The sequence below is a fragment of the Gallus gallus genome, chromosome 4, assembly GCF_016699485.2.
Source record: "Gallus gallus isolate bGalGal1 chromosome 4, bGalGal1.mat.broiler.GRCg7b, whole genome shotgun sequence".
NCBI lineage: Eukaryota > Metazoa > Chordata > Aves > Galliformes > Phasianidae > Gallus > Gallus gallus.
This window is the reverse complement of record NC_052535.1, coordinates 81,397,274-81,416,988: the sequence shown is the minus strand read 5'-3', so window position 1 is coordinate 81,416,988 and position 19,715 is coordinate 81,397,274. Positions and strand designations below refer to the sequence as shown.

Here is a 19,715-nt window from a genome sequence, read left to right as displayed (position 1 = left end):
CCAAGTGTAATGTCAATAGTCTTGATGCTCTCTTTTAATTCTGGAAGCTTTTTCAGGCTGCTTTGTGACTGACTGGAGAATGTGCAGTGCTGCTTGCTGAGGATTTATCTGATACTTTCTTTTTATCGAAGCTTGATAACACCTTTGACCACTGCAAGACAGCTCTGTGGCTGCCTTCAGCAGTATCTGTACCAAGTGGATCCTCCTCAAACTTTGAGGACACCTTTGCATTCCTCCAGACATCTTACAAGGTGTGGAGATGTTAGCATGAAGGTGAGGGTCCAGGCCTGATTTGCAAATCTGACTATAGTTACAAAGGAAGAAAGGACAGGTGTTAAGCATAACTTAGCTAACTTTGTTTACCAAAGGAATTAAACAGTGTTGCATTTTAAAGATGCGTATGATCAAGATTATCTTGGGTGGCTGCTGCTTTAACTTTGCACAGTATATTCTTCCCAACAGGTGCTTCCCCAAGAACCTTGGAGCTTTAAATTACGGTGACGATTTATTTGTGTATTACCAAAGTATTCTAAATCTCCCACGATGAGCAGCTGATGTGGCTGTATTGAATAGCCACCAACGTAATGTAAAAATAAAATCTCCATCACAGACAATTTTAGTCCAGCCAAATTTGATTTAATGCTTCCCCTTTGCCTTGAAGCAGTGTTCAGGAAAATTTCAGTAATTGCCTTAAAGATTTTTCTTTATAGCAAGGGATCTATTTCTGGTTGAGAAATATGGTTGATAAAGCATTTTCTTAACTGAAGGACTTCAGTGAATCTAACTGCCTGGATTCCATGGGAGTAAATTACGTTATAGAATACATTTGTCGTGAATTTGGGAAATTAAGGTACCAAATTGCTCTTAGAGTTTTTGGAAGTGCTGCAGGATGTTGTGTGGGCTGAAGCTGCCTGACTTCCTTGGACAGCTGTCTCGGTACCCATCACATTGCTGCTGTCCTCCTGAGTTAGTAACATGACAAATTATTCCACAGTTATTTAGAGGCTTTGAGGTACAACCGTTGACAAAAGAAGAAAACAGCTCGTTTATACCTTCCATTTTGTAAACCTTATTTAAAGACTGATATGAAAGGAGATTATAGATTATGCCCTCCAGTTAGGGCTGGTCTCTAAAATGTGGCTGCCAATGACTTCAGTCCTTGATCTGATCTTGTAGGAGAGCCTTCTGAAGAGCAATGGATAGACTATAGCCAAAAATTCTTGTGTGAGAACCTGCTTCTTCTTGGGAATGGATGTTATCTGTGTTTACAATAGAGGTCTTGATTATTAGCCAAGAACTTTAAAGTTAAAGGTAAAACAAAGACTGCAGTAAAACTGATAAGCAGTTATTATTAACATCTAAGACTTAAGTTTACATATACCTGGTAGGTTTGAAGCTGTTTCTCTAGAAGTCCCCTAGTATGTACTGAAAAATCCAACCTGTTTTCCACAAGACTGAGCAAAGAGAGGTCAGAGCACATAACTGTGAACCCAATTTTCAGATAGCAGTTTCTGTCTCATGAGCAGTGTGGCAGGGACTGTCTACTTCTCCTACATCGGAAGGAGAAATTTAACCAAATAATGAGCAGACTCATTGAAGAGACACTGTGCCTAGAGATTCCATGTTGCTGGGTGAAACGTACTGCATATGAGCTGATGGGGAAGATTGCTTCTAAAAGCAGCTGAACATTTGAAATGCAGAACTTGATTATTTACTTACAATTTCCTCTTGTGTTTATCCAAGGCCATTCTTACAGGATCAGCTTCTTGACCTTTTTAAAAAATTGTAAATAATGTTCTCCTTCTTCAGAAGAGATAATAGTTATTTAAAAGCCTGCAGTTGCATGCGTGAAAAATCTATATGCATCAACAGTCAAATTTCTGAGGAAAGTGGAAGGATCTTTCCTACTGACAGTTCTGTTGTTGCAAGGATTGGTGTCTGTTCCATTTTGGTTTGACTCATTTGCAGGTCTGCTATGCCAACTTTCTTTTCAAAGTGCTGATAGAACCTTTTTGGACATATGAATATTTTACTACTTACAGTAGAGTAACTGGAGCAGAGGACATCTGAAAATAGATTCAAGCAGCAGCCTGTAACAGTGTTTGCCAACGAGGTGATCCTTGCATAGACCTGTCTGAGTTGCAGCATAGGTGCTGGTGGCCAAATCTCTGCCTTTGGCAGACATCCACATGGAAGCACTGGGGGGTTTCGTTTGAGTAAGCAATTACACAGGTTTGAACTAGTCAGTACTTAATGTGAGGTGCATTGCAGGAGAAATAGGAATGGAAGCCTGAAGAAAAAGTCCTCTTTTCTGTTCTAAAAGTTAGATCTGGAGGGTGACAGACACTGACATCAAATACTGTTGGAACTGGGAGACACAGAGGTCACAGGCATTTTCTGTAACAGGCACTGTTTCCCTGTCCCTGTTAGCATTTCCAACATACGCTGTGATAGCAAAACTCTGTATGCCTGGCTTGTTCTGCTAATCTTATCCAGATTGTAGATTGCTAAAGATGAAATACTTTGTTATGTGTAGAAGGAAATTCAGCACTGTCACTTCTGCTGCTGTGAGGCACTCCCACCTATACTGGACCATTGAGAAAGTGGGAATGGAGTCAAAGAGGAGACATACGGCAGCTAGGTTCTCTGACAGTTAATAATGCAGGGACTCCTTTGGAGCTTCAGCTTGCCTGGAAAAGCTGTTTCCCTTGATTGTGAGCTTGCTTTGAATGCTGCATTGCCAACATCAAACTGAAGTCTTCTAAAAATGGAAAGACTTCGGCTGAAAAAGGAAACTTTTTCTTTAATCATTTCAACTGTTTGTTCTTTTTTAATTTGTTTTACTAACTTAACCACAGCAACGTGTGGCTCTTTTCATTCTTCCCCCCTTATGAAATAATTCATTGCTGTCCTTAATTACTTTCTCTAGATCATTGTGAAGCCTACTAAAACTTCTGCCCAGGGAGGTGATTGAGTCACCGTCTCTAGAGATGTTCAAGAAGCGTTTAGATGTGGTACTAAGGGACATGGTTTAGTGGGGAAATATTGGTGGTAGGTGGATGGTTGGACTAGATGATGCTGGAGGTCTTTTCCAACCTTGGGGATTCTATGGTTCTGATAATGGGCAAATTAGCAGACAGTATCCTTTGCAGTTACTGAACGTGACACAACTGATAGTACCACTTGAAGAAATCTGCAAGCTTTCTCTTGGGATGATGGTTACTTTCGTTATCTGGTTTTATTGCTGTGCCCAGTTGGAAACAAAATTGCTTATAGGACACCGTACTGTTTTTCTGATGAAAATTGTCCTATCTTCTGTATAACAGTTGGTCTTTCTCTGTCTTTTGGAATAGAAAGTACCTTCAGTTGAAGCAGCTTTAGCTGGAAGGGCAAACTCACTAAAACGTATGAGGAAAATTCCCTGTATAGCACTGTGTTCAGTTTTGAGCCCCTCACTACAAGAAAGACATTGAAGTCCTACAGTGTGCCTAGAGAAGGGCAATAAAACTGTGAGGGATCTGGAACACAGGCCTTGTGAGGAATGACTGAGGGTACTCTGATTATTTAGGCTGGAGAAGAGGAGGCTCAGGGGAGACCTTATCCCTGTCTAAACTACCCGAAGGTAGCAAGAGAGGATTGACTTCTTTTCCCAGGTAATTAGTGTTAGGACAAGAGGTAATGGCTTTAAATTGCTGCAATGGAGGTCCAGGTTTGATATTAGGAAAATTTCTTGTCAATATGAGTGGTGATGCATTTGAACAGGCTGCCCAGGGAAGTGGTGGGGTCACCACCCTGAAGGCATTCAAGAAAACAGTAGATGTGGCACTGAGTGACATGGTTTAGTGGGCATTGTAGTGATAGGTTGACAGTTGGACTAGATGATCTTTAGAGGTCTTTTCCAACCTTAATGATTCTATGATTCTATTTTACTAGTGTTTTTTACTTCTATTTTATCATGTATTGAGTAGGCAGGCAGAGACCCTTTTGTGATGCTTCACCTCTGACTTCTGGACTTAATGGCCTTCTAACCATCAAACCTGAAAGCAATGTCTTTCTAAATAGCTGATCTGGATCAGTTATAGGGGTATCAAATAGTTTATTTTTTATAACTGTAACTTTATTATGATTTTTATATTTGTTGGATGAAACAATTATGGTCTTTCTTGATGAAATTCCTAATTAGTTCAGTGAAGTCAGGACACACTTTACAGGTCATTTATTTGCTTTAAACTCTTCTAGACCTGCTAATTACTCCTGTAGCTATTGTCTCTAGTGCTGTGCTTTTCATGGCTTGTGGTAAACTCTACAGATTCTAGGTAATTTCAGAAGTCACTGACACTTAAAATTAGGATGTGTTGCATTTCTTCAGGATTCTCTATTTGATGGAAGGATGTCCCAGACATTTTCCAATCAATGTTTTCCCTCCCCTGTAACGCAAAAAATAGAGTATCTAACATAAAAAAATGCTTTTTAATTTCTATTTATGTATTTTTTTCCATGTCTTTTCTTTTGATTTATTTATTTTCTGTTCCTTTTACAGATCCAACTACAAATCCGGCATATTCAGAAGAAAGATTGGCTCATGAAGCTTTACAATTAGAGAAGCGCTTGAGCTTGCTGTCCCATACAAGTCGCCAGGGCAGCGGAGGTAAGAAATTCCTTTAATTAAATATAGATGGTATTCCCTTCTTTTCTAGGCTGTAGCAATGAGCCATATATACATAATTATAAGATCACGAGCTTAAAAGAAAAATAATAAAACAATGGTCAACGTTTTTCACTTAAGGTATTCATGTCCCTGCTGTGACTGCTGAGTAATGTGGTTTGTGACTAAATGCCACTGGCACTTGTAGAGGTCTCTCTTAGATAGACAGAGCTACCAGACTGATGTAATATGTTAGAAAAACATGCCTGTTTTATTTTATTTATTTTTTTAAAATCCAGTCTCTGTGGTCAGATATGTGACTGAACTTCATGAACATTCTCTCCTTGAGATGTCCTTGAATCTATGACCTCTTTTCCTAACAATCCTCAGAGAACAAGGAATCACAGAGTGAGCTTTTCATATTCTGTTGAGTTCTGCACAGGAAAATTAAACATTTGTGGGAAATTATAATACCAAGACTCTCTGTAGGTTTGGGAGGTCATTTATCTGAATCTGGACATCTAGACTTTCCTGTTGTCTTGGAGAACATGTAGTTCTAAGCTGTAGTTAGAACACTTCATATATGATTGTGGGAGAGCTTCCCTTCCAAAATTCTAAATTATTTAGGTGGGAAAAAGTGATTTCAAAGAAATTAAAGAATCCTATTGTATATCTATATCTATATATCAGTGTGTGTGTGTTTTTGTCAGTAGATAAATGTTTTATTTAGTGTATTAGGGTGTTTTTTTGTCAGACACCAGACTTATTGCTGAGAACTACACTGATATTTTTGTAATTCATGTCTTCTGTCTAGATGGCAGCATAATTTCATCCCCAGAGTTAGAGTTGTGCAGGGGGTCACAAGCTAGTGTCAAGTAGTGCGCACTAGGGGAAAAGAAAGGATTAGATTTCAGAGGATAAATGTTGCTATTTTCTGTTAGAATAAAACAAGAATTGCTCCATGGAGGGTAGGAAAATTGTTCTAAATGTTTCCTATAGCAATTGAGAACAGAAATAGTTCAGTTGCACCAGAAGCTCAGATCTTGATTTACAGTGGATCCTTCACTTATCTAACCCATCTGGCAACTTATTGCCCAAGGTTTTAAATGAATTAGAATTAATACCTACCAAATTATCCTGTTGTTGGCCTTGTCTTTATCTTGTCTAAATAAAACAGTTTTAGTTGGGAGTGAAGAAAATAACTTTATGGAGCTGGTACAGGAAAGTATGGTGTGTATGTTTCTCATAAAAGCATGAGGACATTTTCATCAGTGTTTAATTTTTTTCTCCATATTCTTTCTCGGATAGCTGTAGGTACTGTAGAAGTGTCCTCCTTGCAAATACATTGAAGAAAAAAATCTCGCAACATGTACATAAGTTAATCATGAATATCTTTTTCTATATAGATATGTAAATGTAGTAGCATTCTCACTTTTGTTTGTGGCTGTATTGCATTATTGTCTTTTAGTATGGATATCATGGAGAAATAGAGTGTAGAAGACAGCAGAGAACAGGACAGTCTCAAGTTTGATTTTATTTTTCTGTCTCACATGCATTTTGTTGTCATTCAGATAAGACTTAAATGGAGAAAAAAGTACAACAGTCTCTTGGTTCATTCAATTTCAATAGAAATTTTGAAACCTTTTATATGCTTTTGGGTTACATTATGTGTTTGTGGACTTTTTTTTTTTTCAGAGCATCCTCAGCTATTCTGAAAATTTGTGGCTATTCCCTGTGATATAAGACAGAAGTATCTAAAATAAAGCTAGTTAACTGAAACACATCTAAAAGGGGGAGAGCTGGGTGCATAAACTCTAACAAATGTAGCCCTGAATGTAGTATACTCCACAGTGTGGTAGGGTTGTGATAAAATATTATCTGCCTGTAATTTTTCCAGCTGGGAATAGGAATAATTGCAGGAATTATGGCGTTCCAACAGAAGATCCCTCTACGAAGCAGATGGAATATCCTTTCTGTGTATACTTGCCCTGCTTCCAGTCTATGTGTTGTGTTTTAAACATGGGCTGATCTCTTTTGTTTTTCCTTTTTTAGGAGATGATCGAAGTCTTTCAAGCTCATCTTCAGATACCAGCCACTCGGATGTTAGTGTTGGGAGCAGATTGACAATTTGGCCTGAACAGTCTTCAGCCAGCACTTCGCAAGAGAGTCATGGACTGGCAGCTGCAAAGGGCATTCATCTTGGGGAAGAAAAGATCCATCCAGAAGGGGCACGTGGCATCACTAAACCACCTCCAAAGCCCCTCCGATCCAGACAGCTACAAGAGATAGGTCGCCAGAGTTCATCTGACAGTGGAATAGCTACTGGTAGTCACTCTTCTTACTCTGGAAGCTTCTCTTCCTATGCTGGGAGCTTGGACATCTGCCACGGCGATGAGTTTGGATCATTGCTTAGCCTGCCATTGAACTTTCCTTCGGATCAGAGTTTATGTACTTGTCCTCACAGTGAGCCTCAGAGAGGTGTGGGATCAGAATATCAGGTTCCCAGCTCTCTCAGACATATTTATGATATACCCAGGAGTTTGTTACAGGCAGCTGCTAAAGATGTGCAACCCAAGAGTGCAGATTCCACGCTACCCAAGGACCAGGCCCTGCCTTTTCATGGTGCTAGTGATCCAAAACTGCTACTTCCACACTTAGAAGCACAGAGGGCACCAGAGCACAGCCAGGACAGAGGGAGGCCGTCATCCTTACTCCCAGAAAGCACCAAAGACTCAACTAATGAGGCGTGTGTGGATTTTGTTTCGAGGTGGTCAGATACAAAACCACCAGGACAGGTGTCAGACTCCAAAAGTAGTGAGTTAGCGCCACCTAGTGGAGCCTCAGCTGACCCCTATGACACATGTAGCCCCCACCCTGGGATGACAAGAGCTCTTTTTTCAGCTTGTCCAATCTGTGGTGGACTAAAGGTAAATACCTAATGCTGAGCAGATGCTAACAAGCCTTACTTAATATAGCATGATTAATTTAAGATGGCTTAACTTACAAGTCATATTATTTCCTTTATAATTTTAATAGGTAATTATATTTGTATTGTTTATGTTCAAGTTGAGAGGCTTCGTACATTGCTTCCTCGAAATGTGTGCCTGATCAGGAGAACACTTGAACAATATAGCCCATCAATCGTTGCTTTTAAACTGACCAATCTTCTTCTTTGAGTGTATGTGAATAGCTTGCAGTGACAGAGATAGAAATTACAAAGGCACATGAGAGGGCTGAATTTGTCCTGTAATGATAATAACCTGGTATGGAGAACATTGACCTGTCTTGCTGCTGGTATTTCAAAAGACAGAAGGTTGAGGCCTTGTGCTACGTGCTCTTCTTTGAAATGGCTATAATACATATTTTTTTTTCATGTTTTTCTTTATTGTTGTAATTTGTGAGCATGTATTGCACAAGAAGGCAGATTAGTGAAGCTTCTTACTATGGAAAGAGAAGACAGTCTGGTTAGCATAGCAATCCAAGACAAATCACCTTGTTTATTATTATATTTATAACTGACCACTGAGACGTGCTTTAGGAGAGGTATACAAAAATCCATTACTGATCTACGAACTGGACAGTGTATTTATAGGGGAAAGTTATTCTTGATCACCAGTCACAGAAGACATGGAGATTCATATGCTTTTCTAAACACATTTGTCGATATCTGTAACTATGACTTTATTCCCTCTAGAGTTCTTTCTGAACCCTGTTAAATTCATGGCTTTTTATTGCAGTAAGTTTTCTACAAGGCAAGGAGAAAAGATTTGTTTTTATCTATTCTGGAGAATACTTTAGTTTTGGTAAACAAGATGAAGGTAAAACTGTTGGTGAGCTGTTAAAATGATGGTAAGGTCAGAGAGTGTGCTCAAATTAGGGGTGTGTGAAGTGGGGATTCAGCAAAGACTTGTATGAAGAATTAAGTACTGTGGTTGAGTTGTGTGTTTTTTTTAATTCAGCACGTGGGATTACATAAATCACTGCTATGAAAAGGACTTGAGTATATAGGAAGTTATAAAAGAGATTAAAAGATTTGAGGAGCAGTTTTCTTCTTGCGCTGTTATGCATTTGCATCACCGGCTGTGTTCGTGTCTGAAGACAAGAAAATCCTTTGTGTCTGAGGTGCTGTGTAGCATCTGCCTCAGCAGTGTGAGAGTAACTTGGACATTGTCCTGTACTTGTGGCATTTGGGAGGCAGAAAAACGCTTGAGTAGCAGGATAAGGTTGTGTCTACGTTCACTGTTAGGATCAGTGTTCTTCCAAGGCCATTTTTGCAAGCCCCCTAGCCTCATTTTGAAAGCTTGACACTGGATGCAAGGGCTGAGGTTCAGCCTCCAGCTTCTGGTGTTTTTGAGCCGAGGAGAACAGTTTCTGCTGCTGACTTTTAGTGTCTGCTGTCTTAGTCAAAAAGAAGTTGGAAGGAATGCATGAAACCAATTCCTAGAAGGTCTCTACTCTGAGAAGAGTAAGCCCCAAGATGGCTTTATTGTAGGCAGGGGAGAATTAGTTGGCGTGGAATTAGCTCACATGGTCTGAATGTTTGTGGGTGATCTCAGTTGTCACTTTAGATGTGAACTTACCGAACCTTCCCCTGGATGTCTGTGGCAGGCAGGTAACTGAAAGTAAGCATTCTATTCTATTAATCAGAACATTTAAAGGCAAAATTATGCTGCTCCTTCTTTAACTGCCTGTTCACTTCTGTGACATACGCAGCCAGATCTTTTATTTTTATATATATTTAAATGTGTGTGTATGTATAAAAAGATATCTATTTATTTTATTTTATTTTTTGTGAGGAACTGACAGGTTTCACATTGATTCTAGTTACCTATTAGCATTAATTGGTAAGAATGTCAGGAATAGTTGCTATTTAAGCAAATTTAGTGACAGAGACACTGATACGACACTCTTACCAACTCTATTTTTTAATAGTGTTTTCACATGATGTGCATGCTTGTTTGTTTTTTGCTTTTCCCTTACCTGTACCCAGCCGGAAGTATTTGGGAAAGAACTTTTGTTAAAAGGAATCATTGGACTCATTTTCACTTTGGAAAGAAAAAATAACTTTTAGATATGTTGTCTGAAACTGTCAAAATAAGTTATTTTATCAGTATTTAACGGGCACTTTGTCTGGCTTTTCTCATGCTGAATACAGTGAAGCACAAATCCATGTGATCTAACTAAAAATAATACTTATTTCTCATGCTTTGAACAGAATTAATTTGAGATATAGTTAGGGCCGAGAGGAGTTCGTTTATGAATTAATGAGACACCGGGTTTCACACTGACTCAAATTCACGTTCAGAAGGCTTTACTGAGCCAGTGTTTAGAGTGCCTTTGCAATTTCAAATTAAGCCGTTAATTAAATTGTGGTGATGTTTTTAAAATGCCTGCTATTTAAAGTGAGTGAATAGAAGGAAGCCTACAGCATGAATAAAGCAGGTACGCCTTTGGTTTTTTTTTTTTTGCCCTGGATGTAAACTATGGCAAATCAAGGTTAGATTTGGGCACGTCATCTTTGTGTTGGAGGAGAGAGGAGCTCTGTGAAGAGCTCGAGGCAGGATGCAGAGTGAAACCATGCACATGTGGAAATGATGGTAGCATTGGTGATGGGGATTGTCTAGATTAGGAAGCACCTGCTCCCCTAGTGGCAAAGTTGATGATGAACATAGAGGGATTCAAACAAAAAAGGAGAAGGAAGCCTTTCTGTTTCACTGTGGATGAAGAATAGCACAAGCATGAATGAAAATACTAAATTTTGCTTTTTATTATTTCTATATTGTATTTCATAATATGCATTGGGGATTAATAAGCAAATATACAGGGTGTTTTGCTTTCTGTTGTATATTACTGTAGTGTGCACGTGATGTCCCTCTTTATAACCTTTTCAAGGCATGCCTTCTGCTATGCAATTTTTGCCTAGGTGATTTCAGTGCTATAGGTTAATGCCAAGATGAAATCTGTGTGTATTTTAAGAATATTTTAAGCTCAGAATGTTGGATTGTTGTGGGATTTCTAAGTAAGCTACCGAGATTTATTATTAGACTTATTCAATTTTCAGCTACTGAGCTGATATTAACATGAGGAACAGCATTATACTGTACGTTTGTTGCTCTGTAACTTCATTTGATGCTGTAGTTTGAGAAACTGTCAACACTTTTTATAGGGTGTCTTTTTTTTTTTTTTACACCACACTGTTTGTAAATTTTCTTAGAAGTCTGAAAAATAAAATTCTTTTCCAACTGGTTTTGTCCTTTTCCATCTGACAAGTACTGCTTTTCCTTTTTTCTTTGCTTTTTGTCCCCTGACCTTCACCTTCTTGCAATTTGAACTAATATGGAATGATTACGGCTGTCTTTTCATACTGCTCAGTGTTGTGCTCAAATTGCTGTTGACAGCTCAAAATGGGCCTTTCCGTAGAGATTACTTTTATATATTTCTGTCTTATTCTAAACTCATATTTACGTTAGTTGGAGTTCTTATGTACAGACTTGGTTACAGCTTCAGTAGTTAATATGCCATGATAAAGGAAAGAGGAAAGCATCAATTTGTGTGTATCTGTTATTATCAGTCCTGCACTGGTATTCAGCCACCTATTTTAGTTGATCATTTAAAAATGCTGAACTCTCCTTGGAGACAGTTGTCCTAGATCAGGAGCAGATCTACCAAAATCCTCTGTGTTGGATTTTTACGGTTCCTGGTGCCACAGTGACTGCACCTCAAACTTTGAAGCACGCAGCATGCCTGTAGTAAGCTGAAACACAGGAATGCTGTGGTCACCACGTGTAAAAGAACTTAGGGACTTTGTTGGGTAGCAGAATCTACAGCTCCCTACACAACACAGGGAGATCTGACACCTGCCCTGGGGGGGATGTGGATTGCTGTTTACATGGGGTGCTGCTTTGATTAGCTGATAGGAAATACAGCTCATTTAGTCTGTTCTGTAGAAAATGCTTTATTTTGCATTACATTTTGCATGTGCATGTATGTACTGTGATCCTTGAGCAGGCACTTATGCAGCACTGTAGGTCCCTGCAGGGAGTAGTGCAGTCTGTGAGTAGACCTAGAACTATGAGTATCTGTTTTTGTTGTGCAACCTAGACCAGGGAGATGATGCCTAGAGAAGGCTAGATCTGCTCTGCATTCTTGCCTGGACTGATCTAACCAAGATGGTGAGCTGCCTGTGACTGGGTAGGGAGTGCCAGCTCAGCCTTCTAATCTTGTACAGGACTCTTAAACTTGGATTTTCTCCATTCATTGTAGATGCTGCTTTTGAAAGCGGTGAAGTGTAAACTTCTGTTTTGTTGAGATACAGCAGCTGCAGGCTACGTTGTTACATTCATGTAACTGAGAATGGTCCCTTCTTTATTTTTGGCTTTTAATCAGGTAGTAGTATTAAAATAGATACTAAAGCAACCACACTGTTGTTATATATCACTTAAACATAGCTTTTCTTTTCCTCTTGCAGACATTAACCTCTTTCTCCATGAGGCTTGAACATCTTATGTTCATCTTGCAGTGTGTTTATTTTCTTGCTTTCTCTTAAAATGTAGGAACATGATTACTAATAATCACACACTTTTCATATTTATTTTCAAAAGTTTTATTTAACATACACTTATATTGATGTGTGATGCTGTAACATTTTATGCCTTTTCCCACCTTCAAAAAAGCTCTGTCTAAATCTTCTGTAAAGAAAGATACGTTTATCATCTTTTAAGTTTCTGTTCCTGCTTGTACTTCTGTTTTAATCACAGAGCTCTGGGCAGTTAGGCAACACATGCTGTCAAAACTATAAAAAGAACAGTTCACACCTCAGAAGAATCTGGAAGTCAGGAGAGCTGGCATTACTGACCTCAGCAACAATGTGTTTGTGAGGCTCTCTTATGTTCTGGTGACTGCTGATTCTGGGTGCTGTTGGCTTTTGGCACGAACGAGAAAGCTTGCTTTGTGCTTTCTTTTCAGATTTAATTCCATGTGTTATTTAAGTCCTGACTGTGCAAGTTAAACCTGCAGCTAGGTGTATCTTCCATCACGTGTCACTGATTAATGAAGAAAGTGTACATGCTAGATAATTTCATAATCACTGTTATTGTAAAAGGCTTTGAAACTTTTACGATAAAGTAGCGTTGTTTTTTTTTTTTTTAAACATTTCATAGACTTGAAGAGATCTTTAAAGACACTGAATTCCCTACAACAGCTTTTTGAAATAGAAGGTATCCATGATCATTGCTTTCCTTGACAATGAAATGCAGTCATTTTCGGTGCTGGTTGTCTGTGCTGACAAACGCATACAGCACCATCCAAACCAAAGGTTGGAGCAAAAGTATATTCTCCAGTTTAAACTGGCAGAGGAAAGGGGCATGAAAGAGGTAAGAGGAGTGACAGACTCAGAACTTGATTTGCTTTGTTTTCCCTTTTGTGGTTTTAGCTAGGACTGCCCCAAAGTTACTGCCTTCCTCTTACTGAACTGCTTTTGGGTCTGCTTATGCACTGTTTTGAGATGTTGCTTATCAGCAGTTCACAGAGAAGGGAGGATTTTTTTTTTCTTGCTGTTATTTTGTACAATGCTATAATGCTTATTGGCAATAAGCTTTACTCCCATATAATCAAGAAGAGACCCAGCTTCCATTTCATTTTGCTATTGCTGATAAGGGCTCATACAGTTGACCAAATCTTTGCCTTTACCTAATGGAAGTGATTTTGGATTTGAGTTGTCACAGTGAAATAGATGACATGCCCATCCTACAACATTTGTGCGAATTATTTTTGCCACTTACCTCTGATCTAAATAATAACACTGCTCTTGGCACTTCTTGAGATCAGACATTAAGTGAAATACATACCATGTGGTCTTCAGTGGGGAAGGAAGTGCCTGCCACAGAACAACTGGTAAGTGAAATGGTAATAATGTCAAGATGGCATATTTCCTACGTGCTTTGAATGCAGACAGCATAGCTCAGCAGAACTCATTCTTTTGCACCAAACAGAAATGTTGCTGGATTGCTTTTCTGTCAGAGAGTCAGTGAAGGCATTGATAAACCACAGTATTGACCTTTCATCCATTGGTATGAATAAATAGGGAAAGCTACTTCCTACTCTAAATAGAATCAAGCTGGGTAATAGCTTCTGTTATTACTACAGCTGCTGCTACTTCTTCCTCTGTTGGGAGAAATAGCTTTTCAGAAGAGGGAGAAAGAAATGTTTTGAAGGAGGTGGTGTCCAACATGAAAGCTGGAAAAATTGCTCCCTTTGGAATGTAGGGTTGTTATGTTGTTGGGATTGTTTTGTTTCATTTTTGATCCATCAAAGGATCTGTGTCATCAGACTGCTGGCAATGTGGACAAAATGGAAAAGGAGAAGGTTTTTCCTCTCTCTTCCCTCTATTTCTTAAATTAGAATTATTCTGGATTAATTACTTCTGGAAAAAAAGCCAACCACAACAACAGCACAACAACTATAGAATCCTATAAAATATTAGTAGACATTTTCTGTTTTCATTTTCAAAAAGAGAGAAAGTAGAATTCACCTGCAGAGGCAGACAACACAAAATGATTAGGAATAGGTGAAAGCTTAGAGGGAAGCAAATACAGCTACAGTGCCAACCCAGACTGACTGAGATTTGACTCCCAACTGGTTAATTTCCCCTGTAATATGGTAAACAAAGTCACTTTAAAAAACAAACAAAAAACATCACTTGGTAATTATTTCTGCAGCATGATGGTAACATTTACTAATACTTTATTGTTAAGATCATGGATTGAAGAAGGCTGTGCAGAAAATACTCTGCTTTGAATAAAATCCACTGATACTGCAGTAATTGCTGAGCACATGGAAGGAATTGGTGAATGTCAGCAGGATAGCAATCATTCGGGTGGGATATCTGGAGGTTTGACAGCAGCTTACTGTGAGTAGATGGAAAGAGTGAAAAATAGATGCTCAGTAGGTGTAGGACCTTTCCTACCAACCCTGTTTCACAGAGCCACTTAAAACTGGAAGTGTATGAATTTAAAAGGATGAAAACTTTATTTTTTTCCACAATCTATGGCACTGGATGTGAGAAGAACTAGTTTTGGTAGTTCAAAGTACCTGGTACACTTAATACTTTGAGATATTTATGGAAATACCATCAGGCAGTTTGATAACATCCCATATGGATTTGTAGTCTGATTAGTAGATCCATATGGGGTTGAACTCAATGATCACCAGAGGTCCCTTCCAGCCCCTACAATTCTGTGACTCTGTGATAAGGTATCAGTCATACGTAGAGATTGTGTTATAGGTGAATTCTTATTGTTTCTAATATGACTATTTAACCTTACACCTAGTGATAAAGAGCAAGCAATGTTTCCCAATGTTGTCTTAGTAAAGTTTCCAATATTGTCTTAGTAAAGTAACAACATATGGGTAATCAGTGTGATTTTTCATGCTGATTAGCAAGATAGCAGTTGTGTCAACAAACCTACTGAAGATAAGATTCTTTATTAACTGTTCCACAAAAAAAGCTCACTGAAATGCATTTGAAGAATGAATCGCTGGAGCATATTTATATATACAGAACAGAATGAATACTTCCCCTAAGCAGAAGGGCTAGGCAATATGGGTAAGCCATTCTGATATGGAAAGAAAACCAATACATGTTTGACAAAATTTCCAAGATAGACTGTTAAATTAGTCCTGCAATTTATGGATTGCTTTGTTTAAGGCAGACTCCTGGTAAGAGCTTGTGACGGTGAAATGCAGATGACAGCATTTCAGGCAATCTCTCACTTTTAACAGGAGATGAATCCCAAAGCATGTGTGAGAGATAAGAAGTTGGAAGTTTGGACTGGTCTACAAATTCTGGGTTATGGTCTTATTAGTATGGGTATAACCAACTTTGGTCAGTGTATCTTCATAATACCTCTTTGAATAATACTTACTTTCCAAGTCTATTGTTGGGATTGATCAGTTTGTCTATAGTGCTTTGAATGTGGAGAATTCTATTCAAGTACTAAATATATTATTAAATTTGATGTTTTCCAGGCTGCAGGGAGAGAGCTAGAAAGCCATTTGCCTTTTATGTGGACAGTGAACAGATAAGGAACTCATTAATAAGAGTCACTAAAGAAGAAATCAATCCTACTAAGATGGAGCAGTTCCTATATAATCTTTTTTTTTAAGCTCCTGGGAAGTCTGTCACTAACTTTTATAATTTCAAATAGCCATCTCACAGTAAATGAAAGGCAGCAAAGTACTGATGCTGTGGATAGGCTGTGTCACAGAAAAATTTTCTGTGAACATTCAGTTTGAAGAATGATGTCTTTTGAGAACAACAGAGTAACTGGAAAGAAGTTATTAATGCAGGAACCTTTGCATGCAGTGGATTTAGAGTCTGAGGGTATGGCAGTTGAAAATTGGTTCTTTATAAACATGGGATTAGTCAGGGAATTGAACTATTTTTTAGCATTAAGAAACGTCCAGGATGCCAAAACATACTTGAGGACGGCACTGAAATTTAAGCAAAGCTTGAAGAAAGGAGAAAAACACATAAAAGCTGACAACATGCTTATCAAAAAGAGAATTTCTGTGCTCTCAGGAAATTAGCCTTCTCAGAGTATGCAAACGCATGTATTGTGCCCCTAAATTACTATGGAGAGACATGTGGCATCAAATCTAAGGGTGCTTGTTTTAATAGAGAATAGGTAGAACTCCAAATCTTCATATTTGTGTGAGGTGTAAGAGCAGATAGCCGAAGGGAACTTCAGTAGCAGTTCAAGCTCTCTGCAGATCTGCAGTTAAGTATTTCAGCTGTCAGTTGGCCCATCTTAACAAGTAGATACTGTTGAGTTTCTGGTTAAACTCAAGCCTAAATGTAGGAATTCTGGGTCAGAATCAGGATGGCACAATAAAATGTTAAAGTTACTACACCTGAGCAGCTGAGCCAATCTTTTTTACAGTGTAAAAAATAGCTTTTTACCCTACTTTTTACTAGTTTTTTACTAGTTTCATGCAACATTTTCAGTATCCTTCCTCGATGATATTGTGGAAAGAGGCGCTTCCTGGATTCTGGCCATCCTTGCTGTTGTAATAGCATTCTGACTGTTGAAAAACCCTGACTTGCTTTAGGGAGTAATCCAATTCATGGACATAAGAGTACGAAAAATGTTATGTGGAGATACTGTTCCTTTTTCATCCCCTATGCTTCAACTCCAACGACGTTTGATGCATCAAAGTCAGTAACAGTGTACACATTTTTTGTTTTTTTTTGATCTGTAAAAGTTAGACTGAGCTTTGTAGGGTGTGTGGGGATGTTAAGATCCAAACAAGTGACTACTAATGTGATCTCTGTGATAAATGATAGCCAGGATGGGGTGAACGAATACCAGAGTGTTATGTATGGATTCTGGGCTGTACCAAAGACTCTCTGTTGCTCTGCGTGTAAGCTTCCCTTTGCTTTAGCTTTTATGTGTTTCCATGTTCCCTTTTGTAAAACAGGGTAGATGAAAGAAAGCAGTCTGAGCAACTCTTTGCTGCAGCATCACAATCCCACACAAGTCCAAAGGTTAGAAGTGAAAGGGGCTTTGAAATTGACTTTGTGCTCCTAAGCCTTGTCACATGAGGATATTGGACTATTCACAGTATAAACTGCAGCAGCCAGCTGTCAGTCAATTGAAATGACTGTTTCAACAGCTGGGAATCAGTGGGACATGAGCTCTGGCTGTGTTCCCTCTCCCCTACCACATCCTTTGCAGCAGTTTGGATTCTCTGGAATCCTCTGCTAATTCAATGTTGATTGGAAGCAATTTTGAATGTACAAGAAATTCGAGACTGGAAAATATTAAGGAAATATAAACCTTTTCCAGGCTTGGTATATTGCAAGGACAGAGAAATGTTAAGTGGGCTATATCAGGGCTTGTAACTGAACGCCTGAATCCTCTGTAGCACTAGCAAAACTTTACCGGATGAAGTTTGCAAATTCAACTCATTCCTTGAGACTCAAAGTCAAGCAGAACACACGTGCTATGGAGATAACTGCTATACAAAGCTTTGGAAAGCTACAGAAATAATTATACCTAATAATTTATAGCAGTGCTTTCCAATGTTGGAAAGGCTTGCGAGCAGCTCCCATGCATAGTTAAGTATCTGTATGCTTTGAAGCTGTGATGCTTAATTATAGTTTCATTACCTTTGACAAACCATAATTTCAGTGATGGCTGGGCTTGTCTTAATCTTACTGTTCTGAGTTTTCTCTCCTTTGTTTATCCTTTTAGTTCCATCCATTTCTTTCTAATAATGCTCATTGATTATCTTGTTAATCATTTTTCAGGGAGAAGTCGACTAATCTTAGCTGTAAATGTGGGATTGCAATTGAAGAAGAAGGAAAATGAATGCAAACATGGTATTGCAAGGCTTTAATCTTTGTTCTTCATAGGTTCATAATTAAGCCCACTCTAGTTCTCTCTTTGTGTGGAGCAGGATGCACGGGTTATAACAAGGACTCTTTTCTTTCTGCCTTTATGTGGAATGGGCTGGAAGGAGGGAATCAAATAGCTAATCTAATGCAACTTGGCATAGTTCCTTGAGTGCAGAACAGGCCCTAGTGTATTTTTAGAGCAAGTACAAGCTAAGCTCTCAATGTTGAACAGAACTCTTTGAGGGAAGTAGAAGCAGCAGAGCTTTCTTAGGGCAGTCGCTAGGTGAATGTTTCAGAATGGTAATTACAGCTTAATGTAAATTTCTCTCTCTCTTTCGCTCTGAGAATCTGTAGATGTAGTTTAATTTGTTATTAATGTTTGAGATTTTTCTTTGCTAGCTTTTGAAATGTTCTGTATTTCACCCCTTGTTTGTCTCTTTAACTGTGATGGTGTAGTTGAATCCACGAGTTTCTTTATTCTTTATTTGCAAAACTTTCCATTTTCCTCATAGGCAGGTGGCTTAGTTTTAAAGTCCTGTTGCAAGGAGGAAACTTGTGTAAAACGAAAACTTTCTGCAATTTTGACAAGAAGTGGAATTAATTTTCTGCTAATCGGGAACTGTTTAACAGGCATAGTTGTGCTAAGTTAGAATACTTTTCAGTACAGTTGCATAAGAACTATTTTCCATTGAAATATGTTAAACATTTCTTACACAAGTTGGTTTAGGTTCATCCCATTTCCTCATCAGAGAAGGAATAGTCCTGTGTCAATAGATCAATTACTTGAACTTTTTTCTTCTATGTCTCTTCAGATGTAAATTTACCATAAAGCATCCTTTTCCTAATCAAACATCTGAATCCTTTTGTATGTACATATGAATGTGTCTCTTTCTGTTGATGACTGTCCTTTAAATTAGTATTCAATCTCTCCCTGCTAAACAGTATTTTTGTACTGACTTCTAACATCTTGATATGGGCAGCAGAATTCTGTTATTTCTGGGATGTGCAGTAGGGAAATGTAGGGAAACACTTCTCATTTGTCCTGACTTCCTAACTCCACAGCTATTTCTGTGGTACTGACATCCTCAGTGGTGGCACTGTTAATATTGTGATCTTGAAAATACAAAAGGAAAGGGTCATGTGAGGTGCTGCATCTGGTCCTACACTTTGCCTCTCCTGTTTCTTTTACATGCAGAGTGAGAAGAATGGGATGCAGACAGCATGCTGCTAATTATCTGCAGAGTAAACTCTGCTCTTACACATACTTAATTTGCCCCCATCTGAGCCTTATTTTCAGTCGTACAGTAGTTTTGTCTGAGTCTCTGCCTTGAGTGGATTTCATTTGTAGGGAAAGGGTGGAATTTTATGGATCTGGTGTACAAGGAAGCTCAGGCCAGCAGATGTGGGGAAATTGAATGCATTTTAAAGGTGGAATGCTCTTGCAGTGGTGTAATGCTACCCTCTGTTGGAAATTAGAATATCTGGAGTATAAACTGGAATACAGGGAAGTGAAAACTGTTTGCATGCATTGACTTTTTTTCCATTGCACGTGATAGGACTTTGGAAATGTCAGTCTATTTAAAAGTGTATGTTTGGTGTAAATAGGAAAGATTTTTCCCCAAGCTATCATAACTGAATTTAAAACAATCTCCGTTTCATGTTAACACATGCATA

General features: G+C 38.5%; 1 protein-coding gene across 2 annotated transcripts in view; it reads left to right on the top strand.

Annotated features, from left to right (window-relative positions):
* Positions 1-19,715, top strand: part of DOK7 (docking protein 7) — a 59,613-nt gene that overhangs the window by 17,697 nt on the left and 22,201 nt on the right. For both annotated transcript variants that reach the window (XM_420818.8, XM_004936196.5), the window contains exons 6-7: positions 4,541-4,648; positions 6,698-7,572. In XM_420818.8, coding sequence (XP_420818.4) covers positions 4,541-4,648; positions 6,698-7,572 — 983 coding nt within the window. The remainder of the gene's footprint in view (positions 1-4,540; positions 4,649-6,697; positions 7,573-19,715) is intronic.